At 41.0% G+C, this 20,981-nt stretch overlaps 1 protein-coding gene and 1 long non-coding RNA gene across 7 annotated transcripts in view; one reads left to right on the top strand and one right to left on the bottom strand.

The window, feature by feature from the left end:
• Positions 1-9,502: 9,502 nt before the first annotated feature.
• LOC309540730 lies at positions 9,503-11,897 on the bottom strand. The gene is made up of 3 exons (XR_014223437.1): positions 11,769-11,897; positions 11,057-11,141; positions 9,503-10,904 (listed from the first exon to the last, which is right to left on the bottom strand). It is a non-coding gene; the product is annotated as an uncharacterized lncRNA (long non-coding RNA).
• Positions 11,898-11,980: 83 nt separating this feature from the next.
• The window catches only part of GATB (glutamyl-tRNA amidotransferase subunit B), a 57,662-nt gene continuing 48,661 nt past the window's right edge, over positions 11,981-20,981 (top strand). For all 6 annotated transcript variants that reach the window (XR_014223385.1, XR_014223386.1, XR_014223387.1 and 3 more), the window contains exons 1-2: positions 11,981-12,168; positions 14,817-14,967. Coding sequence is in view for 2 of the 6 variants with exons in the window: in XM_082237689.1 (XP_082093815.1) it covers positions 12,017-12,168; positions 14,817-14,967 (303 nt within the window). In the remaining 4 variants the exon portion in view is untranslated. The remainder of the gene's footprint in view (positions 12,169-14,816; positions 14,968-20,981) is intronic.

Here is a 20,981-nt window from a genome sequence, read left to right as displayed (position 1 = left end):
CCATAATTAGTAGCAAGCCCCTCAGAGCTCAAAAAGGACATACTGTATTGTGTATACTTATACAGGGTTTTGCAGTTAGTGATCTATAACTCATCAGGTAGGTTTCTTAGGTCTGCTTCTGAATATAAATGCTTGTTTTGTCATCATTCATTGACAGCAATTTGTAAATTTCCTAAGGCTGCCAACAAACACCGCAAGTCCTTTTGGGATTAAGATAACATAGTATAAGTATGTATGGTATTGGCAACAGAAATGAAGGACTGGTTGGATTCTGTAACTTAAAATAAAAAATTACAAAGAAAAGGTGGCCAAATACATCACTGTTTCAGGCTGTCATCATAACTGAACAATGGTATCACAATATTTGATATCATGGCCAAGTCTATGATCTGAATTTACTCTGCAGAGTTCGTATCATCCTACTGATTCAACTATTAGCTTCAGATCCGCAAAGGCAGGATAGAGATGTCATTACTCTGCCTTGAGCCTTTTTGCAAATTAAATGCTCTAAAATGAGAATAGTTAATTGTGAAGCATCCTGACCTAAATTTACCTGGATCTTAGCAAAATAATAAAACGGTTATTTGCACCCCAATTTCCCAGCATGTATCATTAAAAAAACGCATTAAAGTTGCATTAACTGATGGGGCAATAGCTGCAAGGTTAGTTTGGGTTCCCTTTCATACAGATTAGAATAATAATTTGAGAATTCCAACCCCTTAAGAATACAGTCACCAGAACTAGTGGAAGCAAAAAGCTTAGGAAATTGCCTTGTTAAAGGGGGGTGGGGATTTTATTAGTGTCACTATCTGCTAGAAATGGCTAGGATTCAAACATATTAAAGTCCTCATTAATACCTAGGTTAGCACTTAGCTAATTAACAAACATTTTTCTCAACTGCAGTTTGGAAGATTGGGCATTGAACAGCAACCAGCCTACTGTTGATTACCTAAAATGGATTTCAGAGGGATGCAGGGGGATTGAAAATATGCTGCATTTAGTAGCCCAGGTAAGAAGCGCTTGCAGAATTGTTCATCAAGCCTGTATCTCCCTTCCCTATTGCAGCCCAATTGCAAACCTTCCCTTCTCCCCACTTATTTGAATAGGGTTCCCACCTGCATCTTAAAAAGCTGAGACATCACCTTGTCAACAAAGGTCCGTATAGTTAAAGCTATGGTTTTCCCAGTAGTGATGTACAGAAGTGAGAGCTGGACCATAAAGGCTGATCACCGAAGAATTGATGCTTTTGAATTATGGTGCTGGAGGAGACTCTTGAGAGTCCCATGGACTGCAAGAAGATTGAGGGCACAAGGAGAAGGGGATGATGGAGGACAAGATGGTTGGACAGTGTTCTCGAAGCTACCAGCATGAGTTTGACCAAACTGCGGGAGGCAGTGGAAGACAGGAGTGCCTGGCGTGCTCTGGTCCATGGGGTCACGAAGAGTCAGACACGACTAAAGGACTAAACAACAACCCACCTGCAGAAATCCAGCAATTTTTTTTTATAATAATATTTATTACTTTTACAACAATTTAAACACTTACAAAAGGAAAAAAAGCAATACATTATAGTACAAAAACACTACATAAAATTTAAAAAACAAAACAAAAACACTTTAAAAACACATCCAAAAAATAAAAGGAAAAGAAAAAACTTCCAATATCTTATCTTTCTTTCCCATATTTCCACGGCCTCCTCACACCTCCCTTTTTGTATTCCACTTCTATTAATTATTTCAGCAATTCCTTACCATCTACCCCTGTTTTCTATCCTATAATTATCTTAACACCTTTTAACCTTATTTTCCTTTATTACTCTATTAGTCTATTTATAATTAATTCCTTATAACATTTCTACTGAAGCCATATAATTTCATTCCAACATTCTTCTAACATTCACTAATTTTACAATATTTCTATAAATAGTCTTTAAACTTTTCCCAGTCTTCTTCCACCGACTCTTCTCCCTGGTCTCGGATCTTGCCAGTCTTTTCCGCCAATTCCGTCTAGTCCATCAACTTCATCTGCCATTATCCAACACTTCAGTGCTTTTAAAAAACAGCCATTCTCTCAGCCAGCAAAAAACAGATGATTCACAACAAAGTTTAGGTGTCTGGCAGAGCAGGTCCACCTCCTTCTTTAGCATCTGTCAATATCTTAAGTTTTACTCGAGGCTTCCTGCCCTGCCAAACCAATCCAGGAACATCCCTCTGCCACCTCCTGAAACAATCCCTTGCACTTTTTGGCACAAAAGCAACATCCCCGGCAACACAGCAACCCTCATCCCCACCACAACAGCTCGGCCCAACCATAACAACTTCAGATTTGTCCATATTTCCCAATCCCCCTTCTCTTCAATCCAACATTCTTCACAGTTACCCTTAAGTAAATTCACATTTTTGGCAGTCCTATTGACCCCCAAAAATCTCTCTTTCTCAGCCGATGTTGATCCTATCTCCTCCTGAAGCTCTGTCAAGCTTTCCTTTCCCAGTTCTGGTGGGGTTCTGATCCTCAAATTCATCTGTTTTTCTTTAAACTCCATCCTAGCAAATGTCAGCTTATATTCGGCAAGTTGCTTTTGAATGTATGGGGCTCTCTCACACTCCAATTGTGTTGTTTTACATTCAGCAGCAAAGGTTTTCTCCCTGACTTCATCCGCAGTTTGCCGTATTAAAGTAGATTCCTGTGTCAATTTCTGGGTGGTTTCTGTGTTGGTGTTCACCTTTTGTCCCAGATTATTTAAACTTTCTACAATTAAATCAATTTTATTATTTGCAGCGTCCGCTTTCACTTTCATCACTTCTGTTTTCTTGTGAAGCTGTTCCAGCGAGTCATTTATTTTCAATAATGCGACCACTAAGGCCTCTTCTGTTGACATTTCATTTGTTCTTTCCTTTTCGTTTGCCATAACACTTAAGAGATTCAAGGTCAATCCCAGAGTCAGACAGTTTTTATCTTGCAGCTGGAAACTCCCCTAGCCCAGCTCTTATGAAGTAACCATTTTCAGAAACTTCCACTAGGGGAAAACAGTTTCTATTTATAATAGCAAGAATGTCACCTTTAAGCACAACTCGTACAATCCAAAGTTAGTTTCAGTTTTCAGTTACTTTATTATTCCTTTTTAGAAGCAGCCGGAGACAGTAGAAACAATATCTCTCTCTTATTCTTCTAGCTGTCAAGGAACGTTCTAAGTGCTGTCAATGGACATTCCAAAACGTCAGTCCTACTAGCAGCCCGTTTCCAGGGTCAGAGCGGCAGTATTTTAACTCTCTTTACTCTCTCCTGCAGGCATACTCAGTCCACAGCTTCCCCCCCCCATCTTCTCCTGCCTCCAAGAGGGATTTTATACTCTTTACCGATGGAAATTTAATCTTTTACAAAAGGCTTTCCAAGACTTCAGCTTACAGACTCCTTGCCTCAGTCTATTTACAAATAGGGAAGGCGGACTTCCTGTTTTGAACCTCCCCGTTTCAATGCCAAATTAAACTTTTAAAATCCGATTCTCCCGTATCAGCTCTACTCACAGGTAATTACTTTAGAGTCCAATTGTCCACAGGAAAAAGTCAGTGCTCTCCGGCAACAGCTATGCGGCTTCGCTCCGTGGAAAAAGCAGACGATTCGAAGCACTGCGCCACTCACCCCATGTTGCTCCGGGTCCCTGAAATCGGGTTCCCCCGCGAGTAGGGGAGGCGCAAAAGGTGCCCGCCGAATCCCACGTTCACAGGCTTCTCCCGCCTGTGATTTTTATGGGTCTCCACCTTCGTCACAGCAGTACAGACCCAAATTCCCACGGGGCAAGTTCCTCCCGATCAGAGGAACTCCACCATTGCCGGAGGCACCAACCCGGAAGTCCAGAAATCCAGCAATTTACCATGACCCTCCAGGCAAATCCACGCCAATTATTCGAAGTGCATTCAACGCACATTTAAAGCACATGCCTTCCCCCAAAGAATCTTCAGTTTCCCTCTCACAGATTTACAATTGCCAACATCCTGATCAAACCGCAGTTTCCAGGATTCTGTGGGGGAAGTCATGTGCTTTAAGTGTATGACACAAATCTGCCCTGAGACGGAACAATGAAGAAAGCTTCATTTGTTAAGCTTCTACGGTATATATGATCGTTGTCCGGACGTGTCTCTGTGACTGGGTATTTTTAAGGAATGCAATAGCAGGCACTGTGAGATAAAGAAATCTTGCTTAGATTAACATTCTCCTAGTGATCCCAGGATAGCTCCTTGTCTTAATCTCTTCCTTGCTTCTGTTGGTTTGCTACATTTTTTGTGTATTTTGTGCCGCATAATTTGATGGGTAATATACTTTTATTCGATTTTTGAGGAGCAATTGAGCTTGAATATTTTTATGATCAGTGATATTACTTGGATTAAATAGAAACAAAATCAGTAGCAAGCAACAACCCAATAAATAATAGACTTTTGCTTCTTGCTATTCAGATTGCTGTACTTTAATAGCATATTGGCCAAGAAGGGCCTCTCTTAAAAGGTATGCATTCCTCCCTGACTGTCGCAGGTTCCTGTTTGTGTTTATAGAAAATTAGGTGGCCCAGTGGAGTCATTCTCTGCTTATAATTGGGCTATGCTGTATTCCTGGAAAAAATGTTTTTTTCAGTTTAGAGCCATAAAGTGCACATCATGACGCTGAACTTTTGTTTTTGGTATTGGGCTGGATATGGAGAAAAAGCTGAAACTATCCAGAAAATATGGAGGCACTATTGGAGGGGGGATTCCGTAGATACAAGTGCATTTGGCCTATTTCAGACAAGGTTGCATTTTCTCTAAAGGATCAGGTAGGCAGCTTGGCAGCACATCTGAATTCCAGGTCTCCTAGAGACCCAGATAGTGGCAATGCCCAGGAACACTTTTCAGCAGCTAGAGCTGATTCACCCCTCTCATTCCTTCGTAGCCAAATTGGACCTTGCTACAGTCACTCAGGGAAGTGGGTGGTGCTGTGGTCTAAACTACTGAACCTAGGGCTTGCCAATCGGAAGGTCAGTGGTTTGAATCCCTGTGACGGGTGAGCTCCCGTTGCTCAGTTCCAGCTCCTGCCAACCTAGCAGTTCGAAAGCATGTCAAAGTGCAAGTAGATAAATAGGTACCGCTCCGATGGGAAGGGAAACGGCATTTCCATGTGCTGCTCTGGTTTTGCCAGAAGCGGCTTAGTCATGACCTGGACAAAATTGTCTGTGGACAAACGTCGGCTCCCTTGGCCAGTAAAGCAAGATGTGTGCTGCAACCCCAGAGTTGTTTGTGACTGGACTTAACTGTCAGGGGTCCTTTACCTTTTTTTTACAGTCACTCATGCACTTTTTACATGTACCTTTGTGACTCAGACTATAAACAAGGTAGCCAACATTGTGTCCTCTAGGTGTTATTGGGCTCTAACTCCCATCAGCCCTAGCTAGCAAGTCCAACGGTGAGAAATGATGGGAATTGTAGTCCAACAACATCTAGAGAAGAGGCTGACTACCACTTGTCTACAGCCTTGAGCAAGTCACTAACAGTGTGATAAGTCCTATACATGACTACTACTCAGAAATAAACCCCACTGAGATGAATAGGATTTACTCCCAGGTGTACAGAAACTGTGACTCAAGTTGAGCTGAGATTTAAAGGTCAGTGGCAACTTACAGCTGTTAAACCACACCCATTGCATTTGTTTTGTTTTGTTTTACATTGGGAAGCCAAAATGTTTGTTTGTTTGGTTGGCTTTTATTTTTGCTTCTCTTGGTGAGAAGCATCAAATCAGGCTATCAATTTTATTGCTTGCCTTTTCCTTGCCATGTACAAATCTAATACTGGGATCGAGGAAGGCTGTCAATTGAAAGGACAAAAAAGGGGCCATCTACATGATATCATCAGACAACCTCATATTTGTCTTTTCAGTCAAGCAAAGTTGGTTGCCATATTCTGAAGAGCCAATATTTGCCATGAGTAAAAGGCTGTTACAGAAGCCAGGAGACTGGCCTCATCTGCCTTTTTGTTGTTGCCTGCAATGTTTGACTTGGCTCTCAAATTGCATCACCAGGAGTGATCTGCTCTGCAAACAACCTTAGTGTCTCGCCCCCACTATCTCTGCTTGTCCTGGAATAAGAAGTTGATGAGAAAGAGGTGGGGTGGGGGCAAAGGAAAGAAGATGGCAGGTGGTGCTGTTTTGGGAAATAGTTGGCTTTTTAACATTTTCCCAGTCTACAATCTCATACATGTACTAATGATTAAAAGAATACAGACATAACAGTAGAATAATCTGGTACATTCTTTTCATTAATGCTGTTATTGCAATTAAAACAATTAATGGTTTTAATAAATACTAATCATCTAGGAGCTTGAAAACATCTCTTAATGTTTAAAAACAGTCCCCATTATTCTTCCTTAAAAGACACACACACACACACACACACACACACACACATTTGGCTTTTAATATGATGGGATTTGTCCCAAAGCCATACTCTCCCTTTCAAAATCTAACAGAGGTCCAAGCCTATCCTTATCCCATATGCTGAAACAAAACACTCAGGAAGCATACCTTACACTCTGAATGCTGCACACAGAACTCCCACAAAAAAAGGATAAGTATGTGTGCTAAACATAGCTTTCAAGAAACATGACTTTAGAGGTTTCTCCCTAACACCATCGAGTGAAATTCAAGGTCTTCTTTCATATGAATGAGACCGTATGGTTTAAACCATTACATTAAATAACAGAACTTTCGTCCTACATCAAATCCCAATTTACCTCTTAGGCATTTTTGTGAAATCCTAAACCAACCAGCTCAGATTCACTACAACATGCACTTTGTACCCTGCCCAAGTAGTTATGCCTACAGTTTCCACATATTTCATAATAGTCCTCCTACAATATTTGAAACCGCCTGCTGTTCCTGGAAAGAACTCCAGTTATGTGCATCTTTGTCACCTAAAACTCCACGCTAATCCTATTTCACGATATATCCTCGTGTGACCCCCATCTTAAAGTTGACAACATTCCCTTTTATCCAGACATCCCGTTATCTACAGCTATAACAGGAGTGTGCTCACTGAGTTTTTAGTTGGGTATTTAGTATCTCTGGGAATGATCCTAGCATTGAAAGGTTTACACATCTCCAGTTCTAAAATAGGATTTAAAGCTTTCTAACAGATGCTTAGTGGTATCTCCAACCACAACCCCCGCTAAACGCACACAGACACTGATCAAATGCATTGGCCTAATTTGATAATTCATTAGCAGGACCAATTAGTACAATCGGCCAGGGCAGAAATTTGTAAGTAGATCTCTGTCCTCTCCGCCCCTTCTATTTCTAAGGCTTTCCTAAGACTAACAGCTGACAAGAATGTGGGCAATCTTGACTATTTGCTTTAGTACTGCTGCATTCCATTCACATTTTTCTCATAGCACATTATTCTTCAGGAGCACACTTAGAGAGGCTCCACCAGTCCCAAGATACTGCTCTCAGGAGTGAGGTGGTCTTCCCACTAATCTATGACTATAACACTACTCTAGTTGCAATTAATTACATTACAAATATTGATCCTTTGCTAGTCCAATGTAATCTATGTATTTCTTTTACAAACATGCTGCTCTCTTCTTGAATTGCATGCTTGGAATGGTTTTTATGAATACACTCTGAATTTTCAAAATGACACCCAAGCATCTAACATTCGGTTTTATGAAGTATACTGTAGAAGGGAGGAATCTCTCTCTCTCTCTCTCGCTCATTTGCCCTAACCCTAACGCAAAGGAGGAACCTTGAGATGATGGCAACCAGTGGGTTCAAATCACAAGAAAACAGATTTTGACTAAATATCAAGAAGAACTTTCTGACAGTCAGAGCTCTTTGACAGTGGAATGGACTTTCCTCAGAAGGTGGACTCTCCTTCACTAGAGGTTTTTAAACAGAGGTTGACTGGCCATCTGTCAGGAATTCTTTAATTGTGATTCCTGCATTGCAGGGCGTTGGCTTATGAGGCAACTTTTTGGTATTTAGTATCGTTGGGGAAACAAGAGAAGAAATATAAATCACTTTTTAGAGGAACTAAAATTACATCTTGATGTTATTAAGTATCCTGAGAAGATGCTCTAAAAAAATAAATCCCCGCAACAGTAGAAACAATACTACCAAGCAAATCCCAGTTTAGCCCCAAATTTAAAGTTATGTTGAAAACAATAATTTGAAAAATACATTTCATACATTTCCTAATGCCCAACACTTGGGAGGTCTATTATATATGTTAATGTATAAGGGTTTATGCATGGAGAGAAAAGGACAGGAAAGGGTTAAGTGAGCCGGCATTTGGCCTTTACTTGAAGTGTTCTCCTTTAGTGGGTTGGATGTGTTACTGTGCCTTCTGTGCATATGAATGTTTTCAGCTTTTGTTTTAGTTTTATATTGGCTAGCTTTTTGTATTCTGTGTATAATCTGCTCTGAGTTCACTTTTCATTAAAAAGTGACTATTAAGTGCAATAAATTATAATAAGGATTGTTATTAGAAAATGCTTTCCCAATGAGGAAAAGCCACCATAGGATTCAATGTAGATACACAGAATACAGATAATACCAGTTCTCCTTTGGAAGTAGCTGAACCAGCTGTGTCCTAGTTTGTTAGGTGCTTGACTAACTCATCTCCCTGCAAATCCCATTGGCTTTAACTCATCCCCCCCCCCTATTTTGATTTTAAATTGTCATAAACCACCCTTAGTGGTGCAGAGACACTAGGACTGCGGAATAGAAACATTTTACATAAATAAATAAAATAAATGCCTAACATTCCTCACCACCTGACCTAAACTGACAGAAGACCCCCATACCTTGGCAAAGAAAGTTTCTGCTCCAGTTGGTAGACTTCATCCAGCAGTAGTTGAACCCTAAGTTATTTCCAATGTTGAAATAGATGCAGTAGATTACTGTTTGCCAATCTAGTCCCTGGTGGCTGGGACTGATGGGAGACGCAGACCAAATCAGCTAAGGATACAGGCTGGCAAAGGCTAACATACATACTGGGCCTCTTTTGTGATGAACGCACAAACACAGCCCTGTCCCTATGCTGAATAAATGTGTTTGTGCATATCTTGTAGAACTGATTCACAACACAATGCAAAAGGCACACATCATCTGATGCAACACTAACCCAGACACAGGAAAGAACAGGGCAAATACCATGTAGAATTTAGGAAATACAGCTTTATGATTTCTTCTGCATTCCCCAATAATATTCTACTGCAGAACCTCTGTGGTTGCAATGTAATATTAAACTTGAAAAGAAAGTGATAGTTTCCCATTCTATACATTATGCTGCCTAAATTAAAATGAAGAACAATGGCTGCAGTTCTATACACATTTACCCAAGAGTAACTCCTATTGAACTCAGTGCAGCTTACCTCCAAGTAGAAATGCATAGGATTGCCCTGCATATTTATGAATGTGTTGGTTTTACTTGTATCTCCCTACACAATGCTAATTTCATGTTTACAATTGGCAAAGGATTTTTTTTTATCAGAATAACATATTTTTACACTAATACTCAATCCTGTGATAAACTGGATGTGATGAGACCTGGATGCTGTATAGATGTCTCTGCTGTGCTGGACACAGAGCTTTTCGCACAATAAAAAAAAACAAAAACCCAGAAACTCTAATAAACCTTTCAAGGCTCTGCAACAGCAGATGATATAAGATCCAAAATGGCCCTTTTTTCCCTTCCAGAAGTGTCACTGAGGGATTGCTTCCAATCCTTTTATTGCTGCAAGAACAGTTTGGTTCATCCTGCGCAGGATGAGAGAATTTCAGAAAACAAACAATCATCAACTTGAAGTCTGGATGGAACAGTTAAATGTAAACAAGTATCTGCTGCATTTAACTCCCGGTCTGGTAAGGAGCACCAGTAATTTATAGAGAATTATAAGCATACATTTATCATTTCTATAGCACTTTTAATATGAAGAATGCTTTACAATCCATACCTTATGTCCCTTGCTTTCTACACGCCACGTTAATTTCATATACTTCATAATTATTTGCAGCCAAAAGCAAAAAACTTGGGCTATTATTCTATAGAGCACTGTGCCCTTTTCTAAAGGGGGGGAAAAGTGTCCTACCCTGTTTCTGCAGCTTTTTTATGGTTCGGGGAATGTAAAATATTGGCTGGGGCCTTGTGTACTCCACTGTCCTCTACTGGATAATATCACAGCTACTGACTCAAAGTGCCCATGACTCATCATCTTTTCAAGCAAGTGTCCTACAAAGATGACACAAACAGCATCTAGTGCACATTCAAGTGAAGCCTCAGGGGGCTGGGAATGTAGATCACAGGCCTGTTTGTTCTGTTCTTTATGCCATTTACCTGTTCAGCTGGCACCTGTGGTATATGCTTGCACATTTGTTTGTACAATATTAAAGTAGTGTCTATAACTGCCTTCAGTCCCAACTGTGAAACCGCAACCCCGTTTTGCCAAGTACATTCTAGACACTGATCCAGGTGCTAGCCAAAATCTTCACAATCAAGTCTAGTCAATATATATGTTATACATGCCACAGAATTATTTGTGGGACACCTGGGGGGGGTATTTAGTGTGGGCTGTACCACCACTTTGGGCTGCAGGTAGAGTATGTCATTTCTTATTATTATCCTACATTTGATGACAACAAAAAGTTCATTGCAGGTAAAAAGCTAGCCTATCAGGGAGCAAGGTTCTAACCGAGTTGTTCTAGTTTTCTTCTTACATTATTTGTTCACACAAGGGAGCATTACAAAATGTGATTTCCAATCTGCTGTCTGAAGTCACACAGTCCAGGCAGACCTCCCACCTCATTCTGCTGCATATGTAGACCCAGCCTCATCCTGGTGTTTTGAACTGAGATAAGGTCCACAAGCTCTTTCGTTTGCATGTGGTCTTGGGGGGGAAAGTCTCAGGGTAGCAAATAGGCAAGAAATAAGTTAACAACGGCAATACAGCAATAGTATAATAAACTGTGTAATATAATGAGAGTGTAATAGCTGTGTAACAGACTGAGAGAGGAAACGCTAGCACAACTTGTACCTTACCTATTGAATGTCCATCTTTTCAAGGACATACAAGAGATCAAGCCTCAAGATATCCACTTACGGAAAAGAAACAGCGATTCACTCCCTTAGGGTAAATGACAGAGAGAATAATGTATTTCATTTATAGGAGCCTGCCTATTAAAGTATCCCAGCTGCTCCTATAATAAAACACCTACAAGTGACTGACAACATACCACAATGATTATGCACATATTTTTGTGATGGAACAGACACTTCCACCATGAAACAATACCAGGCCAAACCCTGATAAGATTTAAACAAAAATGAAATCATCCCACAACAGCTATAAATAATCTTGAGCATATCACCATTTCAGCATGAAATTGTTTTGCTCACATTACAGGGAGATGCTCCGGTGCTAAAGAATAGAATTTCCAGATAAATTACTGAACTTTCCATTGCATGATTTTTTGTGCAAGCCGGACTCGTCTGGTGCATGCATCTTAAAAAGTATAATTTCCGTGCTTTCACGTTTACTGAGTACCTTGTAAGATTATATCTCACTTGAAAAATAAATGCACAGTCAGATAAGGAGCAACGGACATAGGAAAGAGGATTCTGTACGTGAACTGGGTACAGAGAGAGAGGTGAACCAGTGGAACAGGCAGACTACTTTACAGAATACTGTACTGCCCTAGGTTCCTTTTGATGCCAGACCACAGGCACCTAATTTTGCACCCCACCCGCCCACCTGCCACCAGAGGGAGCGTGAACCATCGGCCTATATCCACCGGCAGGAATGGCTGCAACAGATCAGCTCGCCCTCTCTCCGTACTACTCTCCCCATTGGACTTGGAAGGGATCCGTCCCGGTGCACCACGGGAAATGTTTTTTTGCTTCCCTTCGTTTCCTCTAGTCCGCGCGCGGTCGGGACTGCATTTCCCAGGAGGCGCCGGAAGAGGAGGTGGGTCACCTGACGCCTCACAAACTCCGAGCAAAATGGCGGCGCCCGTGCTGCGGCGCTGCCGGGTTTGGCTCGGGACTGGGCATCGCAGCGTCGGGAATGTCGCCGAACTGCGCGGCCCGGAGGGTCCGGTGGCCGCTAGCGCGCTCTGCCGGAGTGCGAAAGAGATGACAGAGAAGCAGAAACGGTACGACAGGGAGGAGTAGTAACCGGGCTGGGTAGAGGAAGGACTCCTGCCGCATATGCTCGCCTCCATCCCTTGCAATGTTTATTTGTGCTTCATGCAGTTCGTCTCCCTAGGGTGATAGTCTACGTTTTTGTCAGCCTTCCCCGTTCTCTTTTTTTCCCCTTTCACGACGCAGAGCAATTTTTAATCTGACTGTCGCAAAGGTCTGGATAGGAGCGGTAGTAGAATAAGGTAGCTAACAAACCGCAATCCCTGGCCCCCCACCCCACCCACTGCTCCACACAAAAAAAAGCTTGTTTCTCCAAGTTTAAAATAAAATGAAGGTTTATACAAATAGACTGAGGACCGTGTCAAAAAGTATACATTTCTTACCCATTTTTAAAAACCCAATACTATGGTTTTTTTAAAAGTGCAAGTGTTCCTTTTACCAGTGGCACAAGTTTGGGGAGGGCGAAATGTGCATCACCTGGCCTAGAGGAGACGGTTCTTAACTCAGTGGTAGAGCAACTGCTTTGCATGCAGAAGGTATTGGCTTCAAGTCTCCAGGTAGGACTGGGAATACCCCATTAGAAACCCTAGAGGACCACTACCAATTAATGAAAGTAGTACTGACCTAGATGAAGCAATTGTCCGATTCAGTGTAAGGTTCCTATGTTCCTATGCATGCATCACACAAAAATAAATATACAGCACGTGCACATTGGATTATTATGTCTGTACATCTACACTGCCTTCTTTTCCTATAACTGTATAATAAATGACATGTTTGGAGCAGCCTTTAATTGCAGTTTCAAGCACACATGAGAAACTGTTTCATTAAAACCAGCTTGTTGTAGTTTTTAAGCCATCAACAATACAACAAAGAGTCTTGTGGCATATTTAAAGATTAAAATACAAGCACCAGTTTTTTGTGGACTAGAGTTTACTTCATCAGATGTGTCACCAGAGTATCATTCAGTCAATAAAGTCAACTCCAGTCCACAAAAGCTAATAAAACAATAAATTTGTTGGTCTTCAAAGTGCCATGAGAGTCTTAGTTGATGTTGCAGTAGAAACCACAAGCGTAGCTATCCCTTTGGAAATTACACTAAGACAGACATCATGCCAAGATCATGGTGCTCTTTTACAGAAGGTACAATTTGGGATTCCCACCCCAACCTGTAACCCATGGGTAGGCACAGACGGTCTGGGAATCAGCGTGTTTTGAATGTGTCCTTTTATTTAAAATGCATCTCTGGGTTATTTGTGGGGCGTAGGAATTCATTCTCCCCCCCCAAAAAAAAAATATAGTCTGGCCCCCCACAAGGGGGGGGGGAGCTCTGAGGGACAGTGGACCGGCCCCCTGCTGGAAAAGTTTGCTGACTCCTGTGTAACCTTTGTGGCAAAATATGCCATTTTAGTTCTAATGTTTTCTAAATGCATGTTGTTCCATAATTTATTCTGTGAAGTTCCGTTGAATAAATATCCCAGGGAAGGGGAACCTGTGGCCCTCCAGCTATTGTTGGATTTCAGCTCCTATAAATCTGAGCCAGCCTGGTCAGTAGTCAGGGGTAATGGGAGTGAGAATCTGGTAACACCTGTAGGGCCACAGGTACCCCACCCAGATATATATCTTTTGCATCCTTTTCCCCCACCAATATGTTTTGAATTTAAGCAGAATAGTAACTTAAAACAATATTCAACAATAACTCCTAATTACTTTTCCTAATAAATGAGATGAGAATGGGAAGCTCACTTTGTTTGAATAATTCCATTATAGAGAAACAGAACTTTGGTCTTGGTTGGGGTTTTTTAAGTGTTTTAATGTTTGAAAGAAGCACTATATTTGATGTATTTGCTTAGAGCTTTTCTGCTTTCCTAATCTCCCATCTTGATCTAAGTACTTCTGTCATAGCTACGGCGTAAGCTTGACTTCACCAGTGAAATATGATATTTGTGTCTTTTCTTTGTACAAGTCCAGATAATTACTTCCAGAACCTGTCAAGCGGTTCAGGCAGTAAAGGTGACTGTTCTCTTGCTCATATAAAGATTATGGATGTGAGAGCTGCAATTACTTTTCAGCAGATAGGAAGGTGCTTGTTCTTCCTGTTCAGAGAACCATCTCTTGAGTTGAAAAGATGATTTCTCTATTGCCAGACTACTGATGTTTATGCTAATCCAGTACTAATAGTGCTCTGTAGACCCACCTTTCCCAGCTTGAAAGTGACCATCTGACAGCATATGCATAATTGAATATGCCACCTGTCTGTTGGAGAGTTCTCATACATAGAAGGATATCAATTAATATTTATTTTCTATTTCATAATCTCCGCTGGGTACAAAATTGGATACCTGTCCAACAAACCCTTTCTGGATAAAATTAACTTCTGAAATGCACTTTAAATCAATGTAAGGCTTTCAGGATGTGGGTTTCTTTTTGCCTTCTAACATGCTGCTTTTTGTACAATTTTCAGCTGTTTATGAAAACATTTCACAACATCTTTCAATGTTCATTATGCAGCAGTTGTGGGCATGTAGTGTGCTCCAGCATACTGTTGAACTCTGATACTTTTGACATTTGTATTCTCCACCACACCACACCCCAGCTGTTTTAGAAATTTGAATTGCATCAACCCAGCTAGTGAATATTTCTTTTGACTTTCTTTTAGGAATGTTCCCTGGGCAGCAGTGGTAGGCCTGGAAATTCACGCACAGATCTGCTCCAACTCAAAGCTTTTCTCTGGTTCACAAGTCCAGTTTGCAGCAGCACCTAACTCCTTAGTATCTTTTTTTGATGCTTCTCTACCAGGAACTCTACCTGTAAGTTTGAATTGAATTCTTATATTAGTATTGAATTTTCAACAACAAAGTCTGTCTTATCAAACAGGAACAGGTAGCCACCATTAATTCTTCAGGTAATGTTTAAAAGGGATACTAGACGGTTGAAACACTTCTATCTAAGAAGGAACAAGCAGCTTGCAACTGGCCACTTAATTTCCCTCTACCTTTTCCCTCCACATTGATTCCTTTTTGTGTAATCTTGCCTTTTTAAATTTGTAAACTAGAGGGCAGTGCCTCTTGTCTCACTTTCTTTTTTTAAATATTAGTATGAGCTGGTTTGGCATACAATATTTGTCTAAAAAGCAGGATACAAATATAACCACTTCAGATAAATGACCATTATTTAACAGAGCACGATCCATGTTACATGTACTTATAAGAAGCTTAATAACAAAAAAAGGACAACTGTCCTTGCAGCTGACTCACATGCACCCCCAAGACTTAATAGAAGTTGTTCCTTTGCTTCTCCTCCTACAACAGGGAAAGTAATATGGGTTTGGTTCTCTGGACTTGGTAGAGCCACTGTCTCCACATCAGGCTCTGATTTTCCTTCAGCTTTAAACACTGCTGGCCTTTTACGGCAAGGTGGTGTTTCCCTGCTGCCATAGCACTCTACAACGTGAGCTTCGGGTAGTTTGCCATCTGAATGCTTACTTCGAAACTTGCCCTATGCCTGCAAGTGAGTGGAAGATTGTGAGCCTTCCTGGCTGATTTCCTAACCAAAGTATAGAATTTGGCCAAGCAGTTTGAAATTATTGACTTATTTAAATACGCAATATTAGGTTCTGGCCTTTTAGTGCTCCAGCATAGGTTCTTTGGTGGGATGCAGTAAGATTACATCTGCTTGTGTTTATCTGTAGGTATGTATAGAAACATAGGAAACTGCCTTACACCAAGTCAGACCATTGAGCCAGCTAGCTCACCATTGTCTGCTTGGCCTACTTTTCCCCAGTCCTTACTGGAGGTGCTGGGAGTTGAACTTGGAACCTTTTGCATACAAAACATGTGCTGTACTGCTGAGCCATGTCCCTCAACAAGAGACTGGCATCTGCTGCAATGAGATTATTGGATATTGAACAAGTTGCATGTGGAGAGAGATACTGCTAGGTGTGGCCAAGCAGCTTTCAGCATAGTGTAGTATTGTTATATTGGACATATATACTGTTATTTTGGACAGACTAAGTATGCATGAAGAAAAAGCCTTAACCCTCCTGGGTGGTATCCAATGGTGCCTTTTGCCTTTGCATAAAGTGCTTCCATTCACGTAAATTGGGACACCCCCATCTTTAGCCGTCTCCCCCTAACCCAATTAAGCCAACTGTTCTCTCCCTTCTAGTTGCTAATGATGGTTGAACCCAGAATGGGATACAGCAGAGAGGGCTGCAGTAAGTAGGAGGGATTGGCAAGAAATTGGTATCATTTTCCACTAAGGGTATAAATGGATAAAACCCATTGATGGTTTTGTTGTACGTGTATGACAGTTAAATGTAGTTGGACCTCTTCTGGGAAGCAAAGATGACCTTTATGCTATTTTTTATTTGTAACAGAGCCTGTGCTATACAAACAAAAATTCCTGGATGCAGCTGTTGATGTGTCTTGTAGCAGGGTCCTGGGTTATAACTGAGGAACACCCCATCTGAAGTGTTGTAGAGCTGTTGTCCATCAGAATTGCCTACATCGGTCAAAAATGAGTGTGTGTTGTGGTACAGTCTATTTTTGCTGTATCTATACCAATAAAGTTGTATGTTGTGAGCTACCTTGGGAGGGTTAGCCCTGATAAATATAAACGTACACAACACCTTAGAAGTGCCTAGATAAAGAAATAAAACAAAATAAAGTTACGTGTGAAGATTGTCCCTAAGCACACACGGGATATGTGTGAGAGCAGCCTGCATGCATCTTGCCATATTCTTCTGGATTTCTGTACATTTTAAGGAGAAATGGTTGTTCCTTTTACAGCTTTTCCCTAGTGAGAAATCTTGAGCCTAAGCTGAAACAGCCTTCCTTTGAGATAAGAGTTCCTGATTAGTAGTCAGCTTGATGGCTAACCTAATGAAAAATTCGTGATCTGCTCTTGTTCACCTCCAGCAGAGGCTTTTATCTGTGCAAGGAGAGGGAAAGAAAAAAATATATTTTCCTTTGCAGTTTTTGGTAGATAAGTTGAAAGTGGATATTTAAAAATGTTAGTACTTGAGTGTCAGAATGTGATACGGAATTCTATTTTTATTTATTAGTATTACTGCTTCATAGGTTTTATTTTATTTTATGGTTTTAGGCAAGAGTAATGGTACCTTCCTCGTTTTAACAGGGTACTTTAGTGTGCATGAACATCTTAATGGTTGCACAATTTAGTTAATGGAGTATTATTCCAGATGTGATTTGGCATCTGTTTTAGGCTTAAAATTCTGTCTGCTTGAAAGTTAACAGATGGAAGAAGTAGTCCTTTAGATACTTTATCTGCATATGAAAATTTCAGTTGTTTTAAACACAAGACTGTTTATATTTATGCAGTAATTGCTAAACTTTCTTATAGCAGATTCAAATAACATGTTTCCCAGCACTGTTGAAGGTTGGAAAACAGACACCAGGAGATCTTCTAACTAATCACTTTTGGGGAGGTGGGCATTAAAAGCAGTCATGCAGGAGAGGCAATTGAGACTGATGCTGGAAAAGATGAGATTTAACACTTTACCTGCATCATTGTCCTAATCTAGATCACTCATTCAAAGCTATTATCCCCATAGGAGGGGTGAGTGGTGAGAGAACATACATCGTGCCATCTTTTCTGCTTTGAACTTCATTGTACTCTCAGACAGACCGAAACAAAATGGAGAACTCAAGGACACACAAGAAGGGATTGTTTTAAGTGATTTTAATGCCTTTAATGTTATGTTATGTTTTGCTTTATATGGGTCTTGGGAGGCATTTTTGCCAGAAGGACAGCCCGTATGTTTCCCAAAAAGTCATACAGCTCACACAGAGATATATGCCCACTGGTTGGGCATTAGTAGCAATGGTACACTGACGACGCCTGATGCACACAAAGTGAGAGAGTGCTACAGATTGGGGTGTCTCCAGCTTGAATTTCGCTATACCATGAAATTAATCCCTTGTTTGGCTACACTTTACCAAGTTGGCTGTTTTGCTTTTTAAAAATTGCATATGGCCACTGGGCATTTGCTGGAATGAGAGTTTGGTCATTCGTGCCATGGATTTGATGTTCCTGCTTGAAGTAGCAAGCAGGGTCTTTCATGAAATGGGTGTATAATATTTAGCCAGCTTAAATCTACTCGCTCGGTTACTATGAATTTTATATTGATTTCAACTTCAGTAGGTGCCAAATGAGGTCAACACTGAGACTTTTGCAATCCTAGTTGTGTGCCAACATTTTTTATAGCTGGGGAAAAGTTAAACCAGGAGAGTGAAGAGCTTAATTATTTTGAACCTGAAGTTCCATATCAATAGTTAATTAATTTAGATTAATCTGTCACCTGGGGAATGATGTCTACAGCTGAACGCCGAGGAAGAATCATTTTGTTTACTGGAAAAGGTCTTGTGTCTGCATAGGGATTTTTTGTGGTCTTCATTATTCTGTACTACAGCATCTAAATATTTCTTTGATCTGTCTTAAATTAGTTTTGCATTGGCAGAATAAAAAATAAAGAGGACAGTTCATTATTAACTTTGGCAAATCCCTTATGTAATTATTAATGGCACCTCATTTGAGGTAGCAAGGGATTGAATGTGATGGGTTATTTATCTGGAAGAAGGATCCAGCCCATTCACTGAACTAAACCAATACATGCACATTGGTGATTAGCACTGAGAACATCTCTTTTTCCAATTTGTGCTGGTAATGCAGGACTGCCTTTATTGAATTTCTCTTTTCCACAAACGCCAATATTTGAGGGCTTTATTATGCAAGAGCTGCTTTCTAACAACACAGTTGTGGTAGATTAGTGAATCAATAAACTTGTAATAGCTCCTAAACATCTATATTAGATTTAAGTTTCCTTTTTTTTTTTTTTGGTGTTTTAGTTTTTTTTTCCTGTAAAACCGTGGATTTTGGGAATCCCAAATTGGAAGTTCATCCAGTCTGGGATTAAAGATCTCATCTCCTCTCCTCTCCACAGATACACAAACACACACGTTTGGCATCAAGCTACTTTGCCAAAATAACCCATTGGCCTACCCTAAACACACACATGTATAAACAATTGCATATTGTTGTCCTTCTTTTCTTGTAGGATCAGTATAGCAGCTGCCCAAATGTGCTTGCTTGTGCCACTAGCAGACATATTGTTTACATACCTTTTACTGCTTAAAGGTAAAGGTAAAGGTACCCCTGCCCGTACGGGCCAGTCTTGCCAGACTCTAGGGTTGTGCGCCCATCTCACTCAAGAGGCCGGGGGCCAGCGCTGTCCGAAGACACTTCCGGGTCACGTGGCCAGCGTGACATCGCTGCTCTGGCGAGCCAGAGCCGCACACGGAAACGCCGTTTACCTTCCCGCTAGTAAGCGGTCCCTATTTATCTACTTGCACCCGAGGGTGCTTTCGAACTGCTAGGTTGGCAGGCGCTGGGACCGAACGACGGGAGCGCACCCCGCCGCAGGGATTCGAACCGCCGACCTTTCGATCGGCAAGCCCTAGGCGCTGAGGCTTTTACCCACAGCGCCACCTGGGTCCTTCAAGGGCTACTGAGAGTGGGGGCTTGAACCCCCATGTGGGCAGAACACAACAGATTAGCAATTCACCACTCAGGCTCCTCATTGCAGGCAGATTTCCAGCAGCCGTCCCTGCTTACTTCCCCCCAAATTAATAAATTATGGTTCCCAGGGATGTGTGCTGTTGGTGTGGAAGCACTGTTTTCACTGAAACCCACAAAAGTGGTCAGAAGCTTTCAGCTAAGTTCTACATAAGTTTTACCCTTTACAACTCTAGAAATACTTTTAAATAGAACAGTGATGAAACCCAAGTGGCAAAAAAAAGGCTCCAGTTTCATGCAGATACTTAAGATAGCTGAACAGTTAAAAACCAATGTAAAATGCCAGGAGAGAGACAATTATGGATATTCTTTTATTTTGTAGAAGAGAAAATTTACAACTGACACCAGAAACACTTCCTGCATAGGAAACTATTATTTTGACACTAAAACAATTTAATACTTCAACAGTGTTGGCAATCTCTCATTTTGGTCTACAAGTCAGGACTAATTGGATCCTGTTCTGCTGCTCTTTAAACATTTCTGCTGTATTTTACACATTTTTATTTTAGGCTCAACAGTTTTCTCAAATGTATAGCGAACACCCAAGAAGCCATACCAGTTACACAAAAGGTTTAACAGCATCCTAGTTATTTGTTTGTTTGTTTGTTTGTTTGTTATATGCCATCTTTCCTTCAAGTGTATGTCTGTATCTCATTACCTTACTAGATTCAGATTTTGGGTTGCTTCTGTTGTTGTTAGTCGTTTAGTCATGTCCGACTCTTCGTGACCCCATGGACAAGAGCACTCCAGGCACTCCTGTCTTCCACTGCCTCCTGCAGTTTGGTGAAATTCATGCTGGTAGCTTCGAGAACACTGTCCAACCATCTCGTCCTCTGTCGTCCCCTTCTCCTTCTGCCCTCAATCTTTCCCAACATCAGGGTCTTTTCCAGGGAGTCTTCTCTTCTCATGAGGTGGCCAAAGTATTGGAGCCTCAGCTTCAGGATCTGTCCTTCCAGTGAGCACTCAGGGCTGATCTCCTTAAGAATGGAGAGGTTTGATCTTTTTGCAGTCCATGGGACTCTCAAGAGTCTCCTCCAGCACCATAATTCAAAAGCATCAATTCTTCGGCGATCAGCCTTCTTGATGGTCCAGCTCTCACTTCCATACATCACTACTGGGAAAACCATAGCTTTAACTATACGGACCTTGCTTCTAGGACTGAGTTAATTCTAAAGCCAAATCATTGAATTCCTTGGGGCAGGGGACTAAGACTTGACACATATAATAG

Source organism: Podarcis vaucheri, assembly GCF_965113315.1.
Source record: "Podarcis vaucheri genome assembly, chromosome: 9".
In the NCBI taxonomy this organism is placed as follows: Eukaryota; Metazoa; Chordata; class Lepidosauria; order Squamata; family Lacertidae; genus Podarcis; species Podarcis vaucheri.
Note: the sequence above shows the minus strand (reverse complement) of the source record. Positions and strands in the feature narration are given on the sequence as shown.